Source organism: Orcinus orca, chromosome 11 (genome assembly GCF_937001465.1).
Source record: "Orcinus orca chromosome 11, mOrcOrc1.1, whole genome shotgun sequence".
Lineage (NCBI taxonomy): Eukaryota > Metazoa > Chordata > Mammalia > Artiodactyla > Delphinidae > Orcinus > Orcinus orca.
The window spans coordinates 71,317,970-71,338,112 of NC_064569.1; the positions used below are offsets into that span (position 1 = coordinate 71,317,970).

Genomic DNA, 20,143 nt, shown 5'->3' on the forward strand with positions numbered 1-20,143 from the left:
TAATGGTACCTAAAATAATGGTGAACCTTATAATTGATGGCATCTTAGATTGAATGAAATAAAATACATGGCAAAAAATGGTGCCCTGGGCTTCCCTGGTGGCGCAGTGGTTGAGAGTCCGCCTGCCGATGCAGGGGACGCGGGTTCGTGCCCCGGTTCGGGAAGATCCCACATGCCGTGGAGCGGCTGGGCCCGTGAGCCATGGCCGCTGACCCTGCGCGTCCGGAGCCTGTGCTCCGCAACGGGAGAGGCCACAACAGTGAGAGGCCCGCGTACTGCAAAAAAAAAAAAAAAAAAAAAATGGTGCCCTTCCATATGGAGAATAACCAATGGTTATAATACTGTAGGAAAGATAGGAACTGACAGAAAGGAGTGATACTGCATTTTTATAGAATGGGCAGCATAAATGAGAATAAGTCACAAAATTTGTTTTCTGCAAAAGTTATAAGCAGTGATTTTTTTTCAGATGCTCCCTGTCTTCAAATCTCTGAATTCTTAACTTCCTTTTGGCTGTTTCTGTGCTCGCCAGGGTTCCCATTACCATAATAGACTACATAAATAGCTTTATGTCGAGCCTCAAAATAAGTCATCAGTGCAGTGTTTAAACATATTCACTTGTTCAAATTCTGTCTTTCCCAAAAGAACATAAATAATAGAGCAGGAGTTTTCAAACAGTTCTATGTTTTGATGAAATAAAAGTTTTAGTAAAATTTTAACATGTAAAGTAGATAAACTGTGGTTTTAGTATTTTAATGTTGAAAGGGAGGAGAGGGTAAACTTCATGAAGCAGTGTTCTTTTGACTTCTTCCTTATCTCCATGGAACACTCCATTCCTAATAATATACCAAACAGATATCCATGTTAATTGGAGTTGTATGTATACATACATAGACACATATATATACACATTTTTTTTCTGGAAGAAATCGGAATGATTATTTTCCAGTTTTATTGAGATATAATTGACATATAACTTTGTCTTTAAGGTGTACAATATAATGATTATATGCATGTGTGTGTGTGTGTGTATAAAATGACTACCAGAATAAGTTAACATCCATTACCTCATATAGTTACAGTATTGTTAACTATAGTCACCATGCTGTACATTACATCCTCAGACCTTACTTATCTTAAAGCTAGAAGTTTGTACCTTTTTACCCACTTCATCTGTTCATGGACATTTCTATGGAGTACTCCATTCCTAATAGTATACCAAACAAAATCTGTGTTAATTAGACTCATTTTTTTTAATTTAACTAATTTCTATCTGTACTTCCATATTTAAGGTAAATAAAAATAATGCCAAATTATGGAATAATGTGGGTCATGCTCTGGAAAATGAAAAGAACTTTGAGAGAGCTTTGAAATACTTCTTACAGGCTACCCATGTTCAGCCAGGTAAGCATTATTAACTAATAAAGCTATTGTGGTAGTTTATTTTCTTTTTAAAAACATGATTATATTTGTGGAAAATAGGTAGAGTTTATTTTCAAGCTTTATTCCAACTGACTGGAATGGTACAGTGTTTGGTGCTGGCTTATTTCTGAAATGGATTTTATGTTAGGGCTATTTATATCAGACATTTAAGGAGTCTTTTTTAAACAGAGTTGTTGGGTGGCATTGATGAGCAGTTTTAGTGAAGGGATAGATGCAAAAGCTTGATAGTGAGTTTAAGAGAGTGGGAGAAGAATAATTGGAGACAGTTGATACTAAAAACTCTTTTAAAGGGTGTTGATAAGAAATGTTGGTGCCGAGTATGGGGTCAAGAGAGGATAGTAGGATGATGGTTTTTTTTTGTTTTTTGGGAATTTTAGGGGTTTTGTTTTAAGGTGAGAGAAACAAAGCATGTGTGTGACTAATCCATTGAAGGTGGGAAAAATAATAATTCAAGGTGAGGAACCGAAGTACTGGGTCAATGTCCTTGAACAGATGGGAATAGATAAATAGGATCTAGTGCTCAGGGTGAGGATTTCATTCAGTCAACTGAACCAATAGTTAACCTATGTTAACAGGGAAAGCAGAGTGTAGAGACATGATATAGGCAGGTGAATAATAGATGAATAGCTTCTGGAAGTTGTCCTTTGTTTGCTTCTGTTTTCTCAGTGAAACAGAAAGTAAAATCAATAGTAGAGTGTGGGGAATGGAGAGGAAGTGCTGGAAATCTAAGACCAGGAGAGGGTCTGAAGTAATCATCTAGGACATAGCTTCACAAACTTTAATGTACCTGTAAATCACCTGGAGATCATTTGGTTCATGTTCTGATACATAGAGATTTAGAGTAGGGCTTGAATTTCTGCATTTCTAGTAAGTTCCTAGGTGATACTTAGTCCATGAATCACGTGTTGAGAAACAAAGATCTAGGAAAATGTGTAGAGTAGGAAAATATGGTTATGACTGTCAAGCAGCTCTAACACCCTACTTGAGCTTAGCAATACTTAATTACAATTAAACCAGTTGATGTGGTTAAAAGTTTTCTCCCACTACTTTATAAGTGCAGTGGTACAGGCATGGAGAATTTGGTTAAACAGGATTAGAATTTTGTCAGATGTGTATTACTAAACAAAGGGATAAGGGAATATTGAGACACAACCTAAGCTGGTTATGAAGGGATGTGAGAGAGGATGAAAGATGAGGAAAAGGTGATCAGATCAGTTGTTTATAGATCTGAAAAATTGTTGGTGTCTGAGTAAGGTCTAGCTAGAGCATTTTTAGTTTTCAGTGTTCCAGGATATGTACCAAACGTGGCCACCACCTACCAAGTACAATCATTACTTTCCATTCAGTATGATGACCAAAAAGTACTTCCCCACACACACATTTCTAAATATACTTGGAGGGGTGGGGAGTGGTGGGCAGTGCCCCCTGTATTTCGACTAGATATGACTGTGGCCATTGAACTGACTAGTTAAAGGAGAATGGAGGTGAAAATTATTGGAAGAAAGGATATCAAGGCAACTATTGGAAGATACATCTATATAGATTTTGAAATTACTAAGAATTTTGACAACTGTGTGATGTTGGAAAGAACAAGGAACCAGGAGCTATATATGAGATCGGTGACTGCAATAAGGAAGGGTAGTGGATAATAGAGTTTAATGATCTGAAATTCAGAGTTGAGTGATTTTAAGGAATTACAGAGGTCTGGAAGTGGTAAGGATCAAGGAGGACACCTAACTCCAGGCCCAGTGTTGCAAGAGATAAGAAAAAGACCACAGTCACCACTTGGAAAAGCTGCCAGTGTCCCCAAGGCAAAGCCAAATTCCTGTTAGAGAATGTTGTAGAAATATATAACTGATGGTCTAGCTATCTTTCCAATTTTATCTCTCCTGGCTCTTCATGTATTTTAGTTTTTCTTGAAATCTAGGATACATGTCATGAGCTTCCTCACCTCTTTGCATTTTTTCGTGTTCTTTCTTGAGCCTAGAATTCCTCCCTTCTCCTTTCCTTCCCATCCACCTACCACACCCTACCGATCTTTTGCTACCCATCTCACATGGCTTCTTTTCTAAACAAAACAAAAAAACCCTCCTATCTTTCCAGTTAGAAGCAAATATTTCTCCTCTTTAAGACTCCTTACAACTTTTGTATCTTTTCTGTGATATTTGTTATTTAAATGTTCGTTTAAAATATTTATTTAAAATATCTATGTATTTAAACTGAGGAGCTTCCTAGGGGCAGCATGAACATCTGATTCATCTTCATAGTCCCTGTGTCATCTAGCATAGTCTTAACACACAGTCAGTGGTCACTAACTGTGGCAGTTTCAATTCATTGCTTTCTGAAGCCTTTTAGGTTCATTCTGGGAGTTTTTAAAAAGAGAAGCAACGTCATCTTTATGTCAGACACACAGGGACCTGGAGACTTAGAAGATGATATTTAGGCCCCTTCAGCCCTATCTTTCCCATTTCTAAGTTGGGACAGTAATTTCTATCTCATTGTATTGTCAGGACAAAATGAAATCGTGTTGGTGGGTGGGTGTGATTGTGGATGTTTGGTTTAAAATCATTTTTCCTCTCGTTGTCAGTTGTCACTTTTGGCTGTTTTTAAGATACTTACTTGGGGCTTCCCTGGTGGCGCAGTGGTTGAGAGTCCGCCTGCCGATGCAGGGGACACGGGTTCGCGCCCCAGTCCGGGAAGATCCCACATGCCGCGGAGCGGCTGGGCCCGTGAGCCATGGCCGCTGAGCCAGCATATCCGGAGCCTGTGCTCCGCAACGGGAGAGGCCACGACAGTGAGAGGCCCGCATACCGCAAAAAAAAAAAAAGATACTTACTTGAACCTATCTCCTTTAGTTAGTATGACTTACCTACCATACTTTCAAAATTGCAGTCTCTAATAAACAGTGGGCTAGGAAAACAGGCAAATCATTTTATTACAATTTATTATGAAAAAGTACATAATCTTGGAAAAATTGAATTTGTCATTCAGAGACTTCTTGGCTCATTCTGTGTTTTTCAGCTGTGTTCTTCGTAGATAGATTTGACAGCTAAAACGACATGTAGGGAAGGAAATCAAGAGTCTTTTTTGTCCCTGTTAGATATACAGATGGAGATAGAACTATAAGTCTGAAGATAAGGGGAATGGTCAGGACTAGAGATAAAAATTTGAAGTAACAAGCATATAGATGGTATTTAAAATCCTAGAACAGTAGAGGATCACAGAGAGCAGAGATTCTTAACATTTAAAGTAGCTTAAAAAAAAAAAAAGACATTCAGTCTGAAGGCTTTTTTTGCTTAGCCAGAATGAGAATATAAACTATACAATGGTCGCTGACCAGGCAACATGAATGACATGTTAGACAAACAGTTGATTACAGTCTTTTGTTTGTTTTGGGTTACAAGTTTTTTTTGTTTGTTTTATTTTTATTATTTTTTTTACAACTTTATTGGAGTATAATTGCTTTACAATGGTGTGTTAGTTTCTGCTTTATAACAAAGTGAATCAGTTATACATACACATATGTTCCCATATCTCTTCCCTCTTGTGTCTCCCTCCCTCCCACCCTCCCTATCCCACCCCTCCAGGTGGTCACAAAGCACCGAGCTGATCTCCCTGTGCTATGCGGCTGCTTCCCACTAGCTATCTACCTTATGTTTGGTAGTGTATATATGTCCATGCCTCTCTCTCGCTTTGTCACAGCTTACCCTTCCCCCTCCCCATAGCCTCAAGTCCATTCTCTCGTAGGTCTGTGTCTTTATTCCTGTCTTACCCCTAGGTTCTTCATGACATTTTTTTTTTCTTAAATTCCATATATATGTGTTAGCATACGGTATTTGTCTTTCTCTTTCTGACTTGCTTCACTCTGTATGACAGACTCTAGGTCTATCCACCTCATTACAAATAGCTCAATTTCATTTCTTTTTATGGCTGAGTAATATTCCATTGTATATACGTGCCACATCTTCTTCATCCATTCATCCGACGATGGGCACTTAGGTTGTTTCCATCTCTGGGCTATTGTAAATAGAGCTGCAGTGAACATTGTGGTACATGACTCTTTTTGAATTATGGTTTTCTCAGGGTATATGCCCAGTAGTGGGATTGCTGGGTCATACTGTAGTTCTATTTGTAGTTTTTTAAGGAACCTCCATACTGTTCTCCACAGTGGCTGTATCAATTTACATTCCCACCAACAGTGCAAGAGGGTTCCCTTTTCTCCACACCCTCTCCAGCATTTATTGTTTCTAGATTTTTTGATGATGGCCATTCTGACCGACGTGAGATGATATCTCATTGTAGTTTTGATTTGCATTTCTCTAATGATTAATGAAGTTGGGCATTCTTTCATGTGTTTGTTGGCACTCTGTATATCTTCTTTGGAGAAATGTCTATTTAGGTCTTCTGCCCATTTTTGGATTGGGTTGGTTGTTTTTTTGTTACTGAGTTGGATGAGCTGCTTATAAATTTTGGAGATTAATCCTTTGTCAGTTGCTTCATTTGCAAATATTTTCTCCCATTCTGAGGGTTGTCTTTTGGTCTTGTTTATGGTTTCCTTTGCTGTGCAAAAGCTTTGAAGTTTTATTAGGTCCCATTTGTTTATTTTTGTTTTTATTTCCATTTCTCTGGGAGGTGGGTCAAAAAGGATCTTGCTGTGATTTATGTCATAGAGTGTTCTACCTATGTTTTCCTCTAAGAGTTTGATAGTTTCTGGCCTTACATTTAGGTCTTTAATCCATTTTGAGCTTATTTTTGTGTATGGTGTTAGGGAGTGATCTAGTCTCATACTTTTACATGTACCTGTCCAGTTTTCCCAGCATCACTTATTGAAGAGGCTGTCCTTTCTCCACTGTACATTCCTGCCTCCTTTATCAAGGTTACAAGTTTTTTTAAAAAATCAATTCACAAGATAAAATTTTTGTAAATTGAATTACAGTTTCCATAAACACCTTTATAAGACGAGGGTAGGTTTTTCTCGAGAAACACCAGATTTCTCCAAGGTTAATTTTTGCCTTAAAATCAATGATTTCATTTTTATCTAACTTCAAATCTTTGAAACGAAAATAATCATGGATTTCTAGTTCAACTTTGATGCCATCAAGGTAGAAATGATTTTTAGAGTTTTCAGGAGTTTCCAGATATTTATAAATATATCTTTTTAAATAAATTGACAAATTTGTGAGTAGGAAATAACTGGAAAGCAACACATATGCCTGGGCCATCAGTGTGACAATACTTAACTTCACTGTTGGTGGCTGAAGAATTATTAGGCACAGAGTTGCCTGATATTTGCCAGTCCTTGTTTACATTGAATTAAAGACAGACTGCTAGATTCAGGCTGCTGTTGGTTTGGATAGCGCACTCATAATAGCAAGATTGTTTTTTGAAATTCTGTAGCTTTTTAGTCATTCAAATGTAATTGATTTTTATATCTTGCCTGCTTTCTTACCTTTTTTTTTTTCGAATATAGATTTACCTTACCAGTAATGCTGTTTCCTCCTAGAATCTTAAACTTTGTAACTTATTTTAAAAATTGTTTCATTTTATTAGCTGTGTTGTGTAGGTTTTTTTGACGCTAAATGCTATCTGATTGCTATCTTTGTTCTTTGAGAAAGTAAGGGTGCCTTACTCTAGTGTCTGTAGTCTTCACTGATGAGAGTATCTCCTTGCCATAGTTCTAAGAACCTGATTAGTAGATAGTAATTTGCCTTGTCTTTCATCCTAATGGATAACCTCTTTTCTAAGGTTGGTTGGGGCTCTTTTCAGTAACATTTTAAATACTTACCTGACATAATTTCACTTTTATTTACTTAAACTTTCAGTTTGTTCTTTTCTTAGATTAAATTTTTACTGTATAAATAATTTTTTCAGGTTCTATATACCCTTAGTTTTTTCTGGGTAACTTTCTGATCTCTGTAGTAAATGGTATAGATTTATCTGATGTTTAAAAAAAAAGAGCTTAGATAAACAAGGTCCTATTGTATATAGCACAGGGAACTATATTCGATATCCTGTGATAAACCATAATGGAAAAGAATAGGAAAAAGAATGTATATATGTATAACTGAGTCACTTTGCTGTACAGCAGTAATTAACACAATGCTGTAATTCAACTATACTTCAATAAAAAAGTTTTTTTTTAAAGAGCTGTATAAGAGCAAAAACTCTATATACTCTTGGTAATGCAATGTATTTCAACCTTGGATCTACATCAGAATTGCCTCTGAAACTTTTTTAAAACATTTTTGCAATCCTGTTCCTGAAGATTCTGTTTTGATTGAGCTGGGTAGGGTAAGGTATCTGAATTTTTCAAAGCTACACAAGTATTCTGAATTGCTGCCAGTATTGGGCCTTTTTTCCTCTTCTTTTCTTTTTTTTTTTTTGGCTTGACCGCCTCCTGAGACCCCATGAGATTCAGCAATATGTCTAAAAACAAGAAATCAACCTCTTTCCCCCAATCCTGTCCCCTAGTTCTCTAACTAAACCCATATGGCATCTAACAGTTTTTGTACAGTGCACACAATTGCCAACCTGAAACATAATTTAGCAAGATCTTAGGACTGTTACTCTCCTCCTAGAGGAATGCCTAAAATATATATGCTTGGCCCCTATGTGTCCTCGGAGTTGCAGGCAGAGAACTATTTCACAACTGCAAAATCATCATTGGTGTCACAGGCAAGTAGTAATCATAATTTGAAACCTTGTCATGTCTGTTAGAGATTCATGTTGAGTAAAATTTGTCTAATTTAAGATCTCCCTTCTTTCTATCTTTATTCCAAAGCTTTGAAATATTTACTGGGAAGTATATCTTAAAACTAGTGTACAATGAACCCTCATATCTTTTTTATTTTAATTTTATATTTTTCTATCCCTGAATAAATTTGCTGAGGATTTGATATTAAGACAACCTTTTTAAAAGTTTTAATTAAATTATATGGGAATGTATCATCATTTAAGAGATCTGGGCTGCTGCATCTTAAGTAATATTATAGAATCCAGATAACTTGCACTCCAACCACATTCACAAAAATTTTTAAAAACAAAGTCACAAAGTTTTTTTCACAGGCTCTTTGCCCCTATGCCACCATGGATTCATTTTTGTTATTTATAATACTTGAAATAATTCTAGTAATCATGGTGATCCTTTTCACTTGTAAATCCTTTTTGCTTTTGAGTGAATTCCAAAGCTATGAGATTAAGGAAATAAGAGTAAGCCTTAGTATAGGATAGTAAAATATAGTGGAAAAAAAAAGATGTAAATTTAATCATTACCTTTATTTCTCCCCTCTCATATCTTAACCCTTCCAGGAGCCATTCAAATAGTTTTTTCATGTCATATGTGTATTTTCTTTTCTTATGGTACTTTATTTAATAATTTTCTAGTGTAGCCTTGCTCATAAGTTATAATAAGTTGTGTTAGAAGAGCTTTAAGGAGGAAGCAGGACCTATTGCCTCCTTTTACATTCTTTTGCTTTAGTGTGTTTGTTTCTAGAAACATGTCTTCTTAGTAGTTTACATTGAATGCTATTTAGTGTATTTGCCAACAAATGATTTTTTTTAATTTTAGATGATATTGGTGCCCACATGAATGTAGGAAGAACTTATAAAAATTTAAATAGAACCAAAGCAGCTGAAGAATCTTATATGACAGCTAAGTCGCTGATGCCTCAAGTAAGTAGTCATAAATTATTTCTATTGTGTCATGTCTGCTAGATGTCCATATTGAATAGAATTATCCAAATGGAAAATCTTTATCTATTCTTCAATTTGTTGATATTAAAAGTAAGTTGTCCAGTGAACCATCTATTACTGTAAGTGTTATAAAAGATTACATTCACTTTCATAGCTCACTTAAAATTTATAGTCTGTGAAAACCAAATTATGATATTATGAATTTTAGATATTTTTGATTACAAGTTATTTATGAGTTAAGTGACTTTAAATGAAAAGAATTTTATTTATGTGCAGTAAGCACTAAATTCAACATTACTCCTATCAAGAAATAAATGAAGAAAACAAAGTGATAAAATGAGTGGATACATCTCTGTTGCTGTCCTGTGCCCATCATTTGCTATAATGTCACAAGTACAAGATTTCTTGGATATCCGCAATACAAAGTCAAAGTTAGAAAATCTGATACTGCCCTTGGCCAGCTAGCTGTGTGTAATCTGCAAAGATAGTTTACCCTGGGCTACAGTTTTCTCAATTGTAGTTTATATTATTAATACTGTATTAATAACAGTAGTAATATTGAAATGATTTGACAGTTTGCTAAATGTTTTAAAAGTAGTTGGACCACATGATACATTAAGAATTATTTCAGTCCTAAGATCCTAAAGTTAAATTCTGTTCAATAAAGATTTTTATCAGATATAATTTATTATGTTCATTGAGAACTTGGGTTCATATATATTATATATAATAACCTTTACTTAACCTGAATAATCAGTTAATTAGAGAATTTTATTTCCTAACTCCACCAAACAAGTGAGGGTTTACTATAGCTCTGAAGTAAAATTAACTACCCTGTTATCACAACCAGTAAATATTTTGCTGACAACATGAAAGCTGACATAGTGTAACAAATACAGTAGACTGAGAGAAAAGATCCAAGTTCTATTCCTGGTCTGACTCAAACATACTAAGGGACCTTAGCCTCTAGAAGTTCTGATTTCTATGACTTCATAAAATAATACATATATAAAAATCTAACAGTAATCTGTTGAGCTGGCATGAATGAAAAAATACAACCTTCATTGCTACTAAACATTAATTATTTTACTTACATTTTGTGGATACTGCAGATTATTTCACATTTTTTATGTATTATTTTAGTATTGCAGTGTGTCTTTTTATGTTCTATGTAAATTTTAAATAAAACACTAGGACTACTTACTTCAGATTTTATTTGGTACTGAAATGTCAAATTATAAAAACCCCTTTTTTTTAACAGATTATTCCTGGTAAAAAATATGCAGCCAGAATTGCACCTAACCACTTAAATGTTTACATTAATCTGGCCAACCTGATACGAGCAAATGAGTCCCGACTGGAAGAAGCGGATCAGCTGTACCGACAAGCAATAAGCATGAGACCCGACTTCAAGCAGGCTTACATTAGCAGGTGTTGTAGTTCGCTTTAGGCTTTCACTATAGAAGATTAAAGCTGCACCTGCATATACTTTTAAGCTATTTTGACTAATTTGGCTTTTTTTTCTTCTTCTAGTAAATCTTAGTTAGCAACCAAGAGCATAGAAATACAGCCTGTTTTAGACTAACAAATTTAATTGATTTCATTTTAAATTGACAAGGAAGTCCATAACTTATAATAGCAAACTTAGGTTTATTTATACAAAAGGAAGGGTAGGAAAAGCTCCTCTTTAATTTCATTTGCTTCTCATTACAAATTCACTTTTATTTAAAACAGCTGAAATTTACCTTTTATAATTCTTAATTATTACAAAATAATTATTTTTACAAGAAGTTATTCTTAATTATTATAGAATAATTAAGAAATCATTGTATAATTAAGAAATCATTATATATAAAATTAATTAAGAAATAATTATATAATATCAAACTCTCAAGAGCTTTCTTAAATTAATACTGAGAATTGACTGGTTATTGTTACTACAAAGAAACTTTTTAGTTGCCAGTAAAAAAATTTTTGTAATATTAGAATTTGATATTAGAAGTTGATATATTTTCTCATGTAAGTCTTATCATTTGTATTGTACCTGAGGAAAATTTTATGTTAAACTTTGTTTTGCAGCGTGCTCCAGAAACCTAATTATAATTTGTCACATTGTTTATATGGGGAAAATGCATTCAGAATTTAAGTTTTTGAAATGAAATCCGTTCATAGCTGGAAGCTGTCTTTGTTCAGCCTTATCTAGTACTTGCTGAAATTCACTAAGCTTACTGGGGTTGTTTCTATAAATAAAACGTGTCATATGTTAATTTATAAAGAATTAATAATCTCTGCATTTAAAGAAATCACATTTTGGGGCTTCCCTGGTGGCGCAGTGGTTGAGAGTCCGCCTGCCGATGCAGGGGACACGGGTTCGTGCCCCGGTCCGGGAAGATCCCACATGCCGCGGAGCTGCTGCGCCCATGAGCCATGGCCGCTGAGCCTGCGCGTCCGGAGCCTGTGCTCCGCGACGGGAGAGGCCACAACAGTGAGAGGCCCGCGTAACGCAAAAAAAAATCACATTTTGGACACTTATTCTAGAAATTGGGAATATTAGTTTATTTGATTTCATGCCTATGCTAATACTTCAAGAAAGAGTAGTATTATAATAAAAGTAACTCATTTCAGTACTTAAACTGATTTGCACATATGTAAAAATGACTTTTTTAAGCTCTGTAACAGAAAATGTAACCATATTAGAATGATTTCTAAAATGATTTTCAAACTGTGATCATTAGTTTCAGATGTGTTCCTCAAAAGTATCTACAGGTGGCACTATTGCCCTTCCATCCTACCAGATCGGCTTTTTAAATTCCTTTTCTTTTTAATGAATGGTCATTTTATAAGAATACATCGAAGAAAACTAAGTAATTTTAAGGGGTAAACAATTTCTAATGTTCTTCTTTTTGTATAGTGAGACATTGCTAACAGATTTGAATACTGGAATTTCCCCATCACTACTGTATTTATATTCCTTCTTCAAATGCTGTTACTTCATCTGACAAATTAATCTCCCACTCTAGTTGCTATCATTTTTCTGATGTAGACTAGTCTGCTGTTTTTCAAGATATATTCAAAGAATATATTTTCTCTGTTCCCCTTTCTTTGATACCTCCCGACATCTTACTCTCTAGCGTCAGGCATGCTCTTTCCTTCTTTAAAAATATTTGAAAACATATCAAGCCAAATTTGCTAAACTAATGTGTTCAGGTTTAAGGACAGTTTGTTATTTTTAAAAGAAAATTTTAAAAACCTAAGTTAAAAGGAAAGCTGTGAATATGTGGAAAAGCTTAAAACTTGTGAAAAATAGTATCTATAGACTGACACAGTAATGTAAGTAAAGCTTGTGTTTGATTTTTCCACAGAGGAGAATTGCTTTTAAAAATGAATAAACCTGTCAAAGCAAAAGAAGCATATCTTAAAGCACTAGAGCTGGACAAAAACAATGCAGATCTTTGGTACAACTTGGCGATTGTTCATATTGAACTTAAAGAACCAAATGAAGCCCTAAAAAACTTTAATCATGCTTTAGAACTAAATCCAAAGCATAAGCTAGCGTTATTCAATTCTGCTATATTAATGCAAGAATCAGGTATGTTTTTTCAAAATATTTCTATATTTAAACATATTCTAGTTTGAAATATAATAAAACCTAATCTTACCCTCAGCAAACATTTTATGAATGGATGGTTTACATCAAAACTGCATAAATAATTTATAAGAAGAATATTTAAAATACTTGAAGTAAACTTTTCAAGTAATAGCCTTAACATATATGACAATACTAATTGTTAGTTCTTCTGGTATATGTTAAAACTGATTTTTCAGACAGTCTATTAAGCAATACCATATTTATCTATTTTGTCATTTTATTCATGGAAATATATCTTATGTATAAATATCATACTATTCAAATAATCTGAATTTGTAAAAATTTTTAGGTAATTATTTCTAGGGAGCCAAGAGCATTATATGTTTTAGACAAAATAGTATTCTATTTTCTCTTGATTTATAAGTCCAAATACTTTTGATATCATTTTGTATCGTTTTACTGTTTTCTGAGACGTTATTATAATTTCCTATATTTTCTATAAATTTAGCAAAACTAAATTATTCATCACAATAAATCAGGATCTTTGATATATTTTAGTACGGCTTCAGAAGGCAATATATATAATTTATAATCTTAATTTTTATGTTTGGAAAAATCTCTATATTAATTGTTAGATACTTTTATAAAACTTTTGCAAAAAATGTTAAGAATCATATTTTATAGCTAAAGAGGGCCTTTGAGTTTGTTTTTGCCAGTCATCTGTTTTGTAGTTTAGAGAGTCAGGACCAAACAGATGTAATAACTACCCTAACTTTATATGGCTAGGTTAGTAACTAGTCCAAGACAAGAACTTAAGCCTACTGATTTATTTCACATTTTCTTTATTTATCATATTGTCACATAAAAGAATAGAGGAAGATCTTTATGTCTGTTATTCAAAAAAGCTAAGTTTAGGAAACTATAATGTTTTTGTAAAGTTAGCTAACCTTAGTAATCATGAAAGGTGCCCATTATCTGACACAAGATTGCACCCTGGGGTGTGTAGTTTTAGAAATTGAATTTTTTTGTATTTATTTGCAATAGAAATTATCTCAATAAAATATTTGTTTCCTAAAACCTGATTTATGTGTAGTGAGACATTGGACATAGGCTTTATATATAATGGTGTATTTTTACCTTTGAAAAGTACTAAAAAATTTTAAATAACATACAGAAAATATCTGATTTAATAAGACTAGAACATTTTGTTTATCCAGTCATAGTTACTATTTACTGAGCATTTTTTATATATCTCATGTAATTATTAGAAAATTCAGTAGGTTAACCCAGACAAGTTAATAATTTGTTTAGTGCATAAAATTAACAGAATCAAGATTGAACATTTGTTTTTGTTGGCAAATCCCATGCCTCTTCCTCTTAATTCTCTATTCTTCGTCTACTCCCAGTTAGAATCTAAACTATCAGGAGATATTTCATCCCTTTTAGTTTGTTTTTTTGTTTGTTTATATGTTTTCGTGTTTTTTTAAAATTTATATTTTATACAGCAGGTTCTTATTAGTTATCTATTTTATACATGTCAATCCCAATCTCCCAATTCATCCCACAACCACCAACCCCCAACTTGCCCCCCTTGGTGTCCATACATTTTTCTCTACATCTCTGTCTCTATTTCTGCCTTGCAAACCGGTTCATCTGTACCATTTTTCTAGATTCCACATATATGTGTTAATATACGATATTTGTTTTTCTCTTTCTGACTTACTTCACTCTGTATCAGTCTCTAGGTCCATCCACATCTCTACAAATGACCCAATTTCATTCCTTTTTATGGCTGAGTAATATTCCATTTTATATATGTAGCACATCTTCTTTATCCATTTGCCGGTTGATGGGCATTTAGGTTGCTTCCATGACCTGGCTATTGTAAATAGTGGTGCAGTGAACATTGGGGCACATGTGTCTTTCTGAATTATGGTTTTCTCTGGGTAAATGCCCAGTAGTGGGATTGCTGGGTCACATGGTAATTCTATTTTTAGTTTTTTAAGGAACCTCCATACTGTTCTCCATAGTGGCTGTATCAATTTACATTCCCACCAACAGTGCAAGAGGCTTCCCTTTTCTGCACACCCTCTCCAGCATTTGTTGTTTGTAGATTTTCTGATAATGCCCATTCTAACCGGTGTGAGATGATACCTCATTGTAGTTTTGATTTGCATTTCTCTAATAATTTGTGATGTTGAGCAGCTTTTCATGTGCCTCTTGGCCATCTGTATGTCTTCTTTGGAGAGATATCTATTTAGGTCTTCTGCCCATTTTTTGATTGGGTTTTTTTTTTTAATATTGAGCTGCATGAGCTATTTATATATTTTGGAGATTAATCCTTTATCTGTTGATTCATTGGCAAATATTTTCTCCCATTCTGAGGGTTGTCTTTTCATTTTGTATATAGTTTCCTTTGCTGTGTAAAAGCTTTTAAGTTTCAGTAGGTCCCATCTGTTTATTTTTGGTTGTATTTCCATTACTCTAGGAGGTGGGTCAAAAAAAGATCTTGCTGTGATTTATGTCAAAGAGTGTTCTTCCTATGTTTTCCTCTAAGAGTTTTATCATGTCCGGTCTTACATTTAGGTCTCTAATCCATTTTGAGTTTATTCTTGTGTATGGTGTTAGGGAGTGTTCTAATTTCATTCTTTTATGTGTAGCTGTCCAGTTTTCCCAGCACCACTTATTGAAGAGACTGTCTTTTCGCCATTTTTTATCCTTGCCTCCTTTGTTGTAGATTAGTTGACCGTATATGTGTGGGTTTATCTCTCAGCTTTCTATCCTGTTCCACTGATCTATATTTCTGTGTTTGTGACAGTACCATATTGTCTTGATTACTGTGGCTTTGTAATATAGTCTGAAGTCAGGGAGTCTGATTCCTCCAGCTCCGTTTTTTTCCCCTCAAGATTGCTTTGGCTCCCCTTTTAGTTTTTGAGGCACTTTTACTGTTTTAAAGGAAAGGAAATGAGCTACCATTTCAGTGCTTCATATACATCTTTCCTATGAAAACTTTGAGATTTTTTCTTTCTGCTTTTTAATTTAGGCACAGCAATTAATTGTTTTGATGCTGTCTTTTTGTAATCTAGATAAATACTTGCAAGTGGCTTTGTTCCTCAGACTTATTCATTTGCTCATAGTATAATTTTTTTTCTTTTTAAATTCTTAGGTGAGGTTAAACTCAGACCTGAAGCTAGAAAACGACTTCTAAGCTATGTAAATGAGGAGCCACTAGATGCTAATGGTTATTTCAATCTGGGAATGCTTGCCATGGATGACAAAAAGGACACTGAAGCAGAGATGTGGATGAAGAAAGCCATAAAATTACAAGCCGATTTCAGAAGTGCTCTGTTTAATCTGGCTCTCCTGTATTCTCAGACTGCAAAGGAATTAATGGCTTTGCCAATCTTGGAAGAGTTACTCAGATACTATCCTGATCATATCAAAGGTCTCATTTTAAAAGGAGACATTCTGATGAATCAAAAGAAAGATATACTTGGAGCAAAAAAATGTTTTGAGAAGATTTTGGAGATGGATCCAAGCAATGTGCAAGGAAAACACAATCTTTGTGTTGTTTATTTTGAAGAGAAGGACTTATTAAAAGCTGAAAGATGCCTGGTTGAAACATTGGCATTAGCACCACATGAAGAATATATTCAACGCCATTTGAATATAGTCAGGGATAAAATTTCTTCATCTAGTTTTGTAGAACAGCCAGTATTCCCAGCTGGGAAGACTTCAGGTATAGAAGGAGACAAAATTCCAACTGAAAATGAAAAAGAAATCAAAAGTAAACCCAGACCTATACAGATAATAAAAACAAGTGATAATAAAAGTCAGTCGAAATCCAACAAACAGTTAGGAAAAAATACAGACAAAGAAACCCCCCACAAAACAACAAAAGAAATCAAAGAAATTGAGAAGAAAAGAGTTGCTGCTTTAAAAAGACTAGAAGAGATTGAACGTATTTTAAATGGTGAATAGCATTACCCTTTATCACGTGACAGTGGTTTCAAAGAACTTCAGTCTATATCATGTGATTACTTATACTGAGAGCTTTGAAAAATAGCAAGGATACTAACAGTCTATCATAAGCTGCCTCTACGTAGGATCAAAATAAGATTTTCATTAAAGACCCTTTCATTACCCCAGGGTATGTATTATATATGACAGTAGTTTTTAGAGTTTTGGTGACTATAGCAGAAATTACAGGTGGGAAATTTGTATATTTTCTTATAGAAGGAAGATTCTTTCAGCAGAATAACATTGATTACCCTCAGTTAAAAATAATCTGAGGCCTGAATGGTAATCCCATGGGGGCAAATCCAACATGTGCTGGTTTATTCTGTGAATTCATATTTATTAGTTCATTTTTCCTTTAAATATTGGAATTTGACTATGGATTTGAAAACACTTATTGAACACATTCTTTTTCTTCAGTAACCTTCTATTTCCAAGGGACTTTGCACTACAAAAGAATGCTGGCTGACTTTCTTTATGTTGTATTCTTTTTTTGATTTTTAGAAGGAACGCCAGATTAAACATTTTAAAATAAGTCGTATGACATGTTAGCTTAAGTATGTATTTTCGTAACTGTGTACTTGTCCTTCACTCTAAATGGCAATTTTTAATCAGGTAAAGTTTTAAATACATATACACACACACATTTCTGATGGTGCTCATATATACTGTATTTTCATTTTTTTACGTGCTGAGGGTTTCACAGCATGAACCACATAATCATGACTCTTTGACTTTTGTTTCCCAAACTATTCCTGTTTATGAGGGTCATAGTCATATTGAGAAGTCCCAGTAGCTATAACTTGATTAAACTTTTGAGCTAAAACATAGTAAGTTTCTCTTTCATCTTAGTGTTATCTTTCTAGTGTTACTTGAATTTTAATTTTGTTTCCAAAAACATACCTTAATTATTCTTAGATACCTTAGGTACCTAAATTGAGTTCTGTTTAACTGAAGGCAAAACAATGTGACAAAGTTTATTTTTAAACACTAAGTTCTTGATATCTTACGGTGTATATTTTTATTAAGTATTTATTTTGACTACTGAGCTTCCACAAAAAACTTAACGCTGTTGGGGCTTCCCTGGTGGCGCAGTGGTTGAGAGTCTGCCTGCTGATGCAGGGGACACGGGTTCGTGCCCCGGTCTGGGAAGATCCCACATGCCGCGGAGCGGCTAGCCCCCTGAGCCATGGCCGCTGAGCCTGCGTGTCCGGAGCCTGTGCTCCGCAACGGGAGAGGCCGCAACAGTGAGAGGCCCGCGTACAGCAAAAAAAAAAAAATTTAATGCTGTTTTAAGTCCATCAAGTATGGAAAATAAATTGCTATTGCATTTTTCTATACATGCATATATTATGGTTGAACCAAAATTTCGTCAGTTTTGGCCTGTTGTCCAGCTAGAAAAAAGATAATTAGCCTAGTATATGATTAATAAATTAATCAGTTGGTTTTAGCAAATTTAAACCTGAAAAATGTTAGTTTGAAGAGTAGATACAAATCAAATTTATTAAATCTGACTTTTTTCATGAGTTAAAATGCATTAAAATGTTAAAGCTCAGGCTATCGTCTTGGGATAGTAACTAATTTCTAATTATGTAGCATTTCAAAAACTATATTTCTGTTCCTTTGAAATAATGAATTTCTAATTATGTTTCAAAACCCATATTCCTGTAACTTTTTTCTTAAAGGGATGTTTTATAAATAGGTCATAAGAAACATGGTCTGTATTAAAGACCTACTCTTACTAGGTTCTCTGAGGCGCTGTCATAGATTATTTTTTAGGCAATATAAAGCAAGCACTGACATCAATGGTAGTACATTTTTGATTCATTAAAGCAATACCTGATTTCAGTTTTTAAATTATAGCTTTGTGACTCCAGATATAAGGTGGAGAATACCTCATATACCATGACTTGAAAAATGAAACTGTTATTGTTACATTCTCTACATATATCTTGAGAAGAAGTTTGAGTTTGATCTATTCTGTTATAATATCAACTGAGGATAGTTCAAAAAAGTAGAAGGAAATCTTTTATGACAGCAGACCGTAATAAAAGCTTTGAGTAATAATTTAATAAAATTATGTAACTATTCAAAAGATAAAAGATATATTAATATCCAATGATTTTTATAGAAAAAAGAATTTTCTCCACATTAGCACTTAGAACAGTGCCTATCATGTAGGAAGTGCTCATATTTTGAATAATTTATTTAAATCAAATTCACCCTGAGTAATCAATAACTTTTCCAAATCAGTTGTTTCTCAACCCTCATTTCATATTAGAATCATCTAGACCCCACCCTACAACAATTAAATCTGAATTTCTTATGGGTAGAGCCATGCTTCAGTTTTTCCAAAGGCTCTCTAATTTGTAGTCAGGGTTAGGGACCACTGTTCTAAATTCGTTCAAGAAAATCCTCTTATCTCTCCTGTGTTAACTTTTAAATTAGTGACATAATCCAATTAATTTTGATGTTTTAACTTCCATTAAGGAATATGCTCTTCTGATACCTAGTATTTATTCCATCTTAAGTTCCATCAAGTTTGCTTATGTGTGAGGTGATTATTTTTTCTCTTTAAATTCATAATATAAATTTTATTCAAGCTGTTGAGGTGAAAAAGTCAATGGATAGTTTTTCCTTTGAAGCTGCCATTTGGGGGAAATGGAGGGTAGGGACATTTTAGCCCAATTCACTAACCTGTGTTTCACAGTTGTGAGCATTTGTAAGTTTGAAAAAGAAAGCTTATCATAGGTTTATGTACTAATAAGGGGATGTAGTTTTAGTTCTTGCTGTTTTACAAAAGAAACTTTTTCTCATATTGCTCCTATGTGTGTGTCCTTACTAACATTCAGAACTGGGAATTTTATAATAATTATTCCAGTAAGTAATTTTATGAAGTTGATGACTTGGAGGATAAAGCAAATATGTTTGCAATTTTGTCTTTACTTTTATGTAGATGTTTGGTATGTGAATTACTCAGTTCTATTAAAACCTCATGCCTTTCATCTAATTTGAGCTCTCAACTTCATGTTACAGAATGCTTCTTTAAGGATGCTTTAATGAAAAATATGAAAATATATAGATTTGTATGTCAGTTTATACTTCAGAAATCCATATATTTGTCATATTTATTTTTTTAAAAACCTAATTGCATGACTAAATCATATTTAAAATGAAAACTCAAATATATCTGGTACCTTTGTCTAGAGTTTTATCTGTTGGAAGATGTCAGCCGTCCATGTTAAGTTTTCATAAAATAGTTGATAATTGTATGCATTTTATATTACTGTGGTGTCTGTGTGTACCATATTTCTAAATATTCAGTATTAAATTGATACTTTTTAAAACCTTATCCTGAATTGCCTTTTAGTGTTAAAATGAAAAATATAATAGCATATCAAGAAA

The 20,143-nt window shown here is 33.9% G+C and overlaps 1 protein-coding gene across 3 annotated transcripts in view; it reads left to right on the plus strand.

Moving 5' to 3' along the window:
- Positions 1-20,143, plus strand: part of TMTC3 (transmembrane O-mannosyltransferase targeting cadherins 3) — a 94,367-nt gene that overhangs the window by 51,888 nt on the left and 22,336 nt on the right. For 2 of the 3 annotated variants that reach the window (XM_049694267.1, XM_049694268.1), the window contains exons 10-14: positions 1,290-1,401; positions 9,008-9,111; positions 10,394-10,563; positions 12,495-12,721; positions 15,888-16,694. In XM_049694267.1, the coding sequence (XP_049550224.1) occupies positions 1,290-1,401; positions 9,008-9,111; positions 10,394-10,563; positions 12,495-12,721; positions 15,888-16,694 (1,420 nt within the window). Of the gene's footprint in view, positions 1-1,289; positions 1,402-9,007; positions 9,112-10,393; positions 10,564-12,494; positions 12,722-15,887; positions 20,091-20,143 lie in introns of those variants that run through there. The other variant, XM_049694269.1, reaches the window with a different exon arrangement.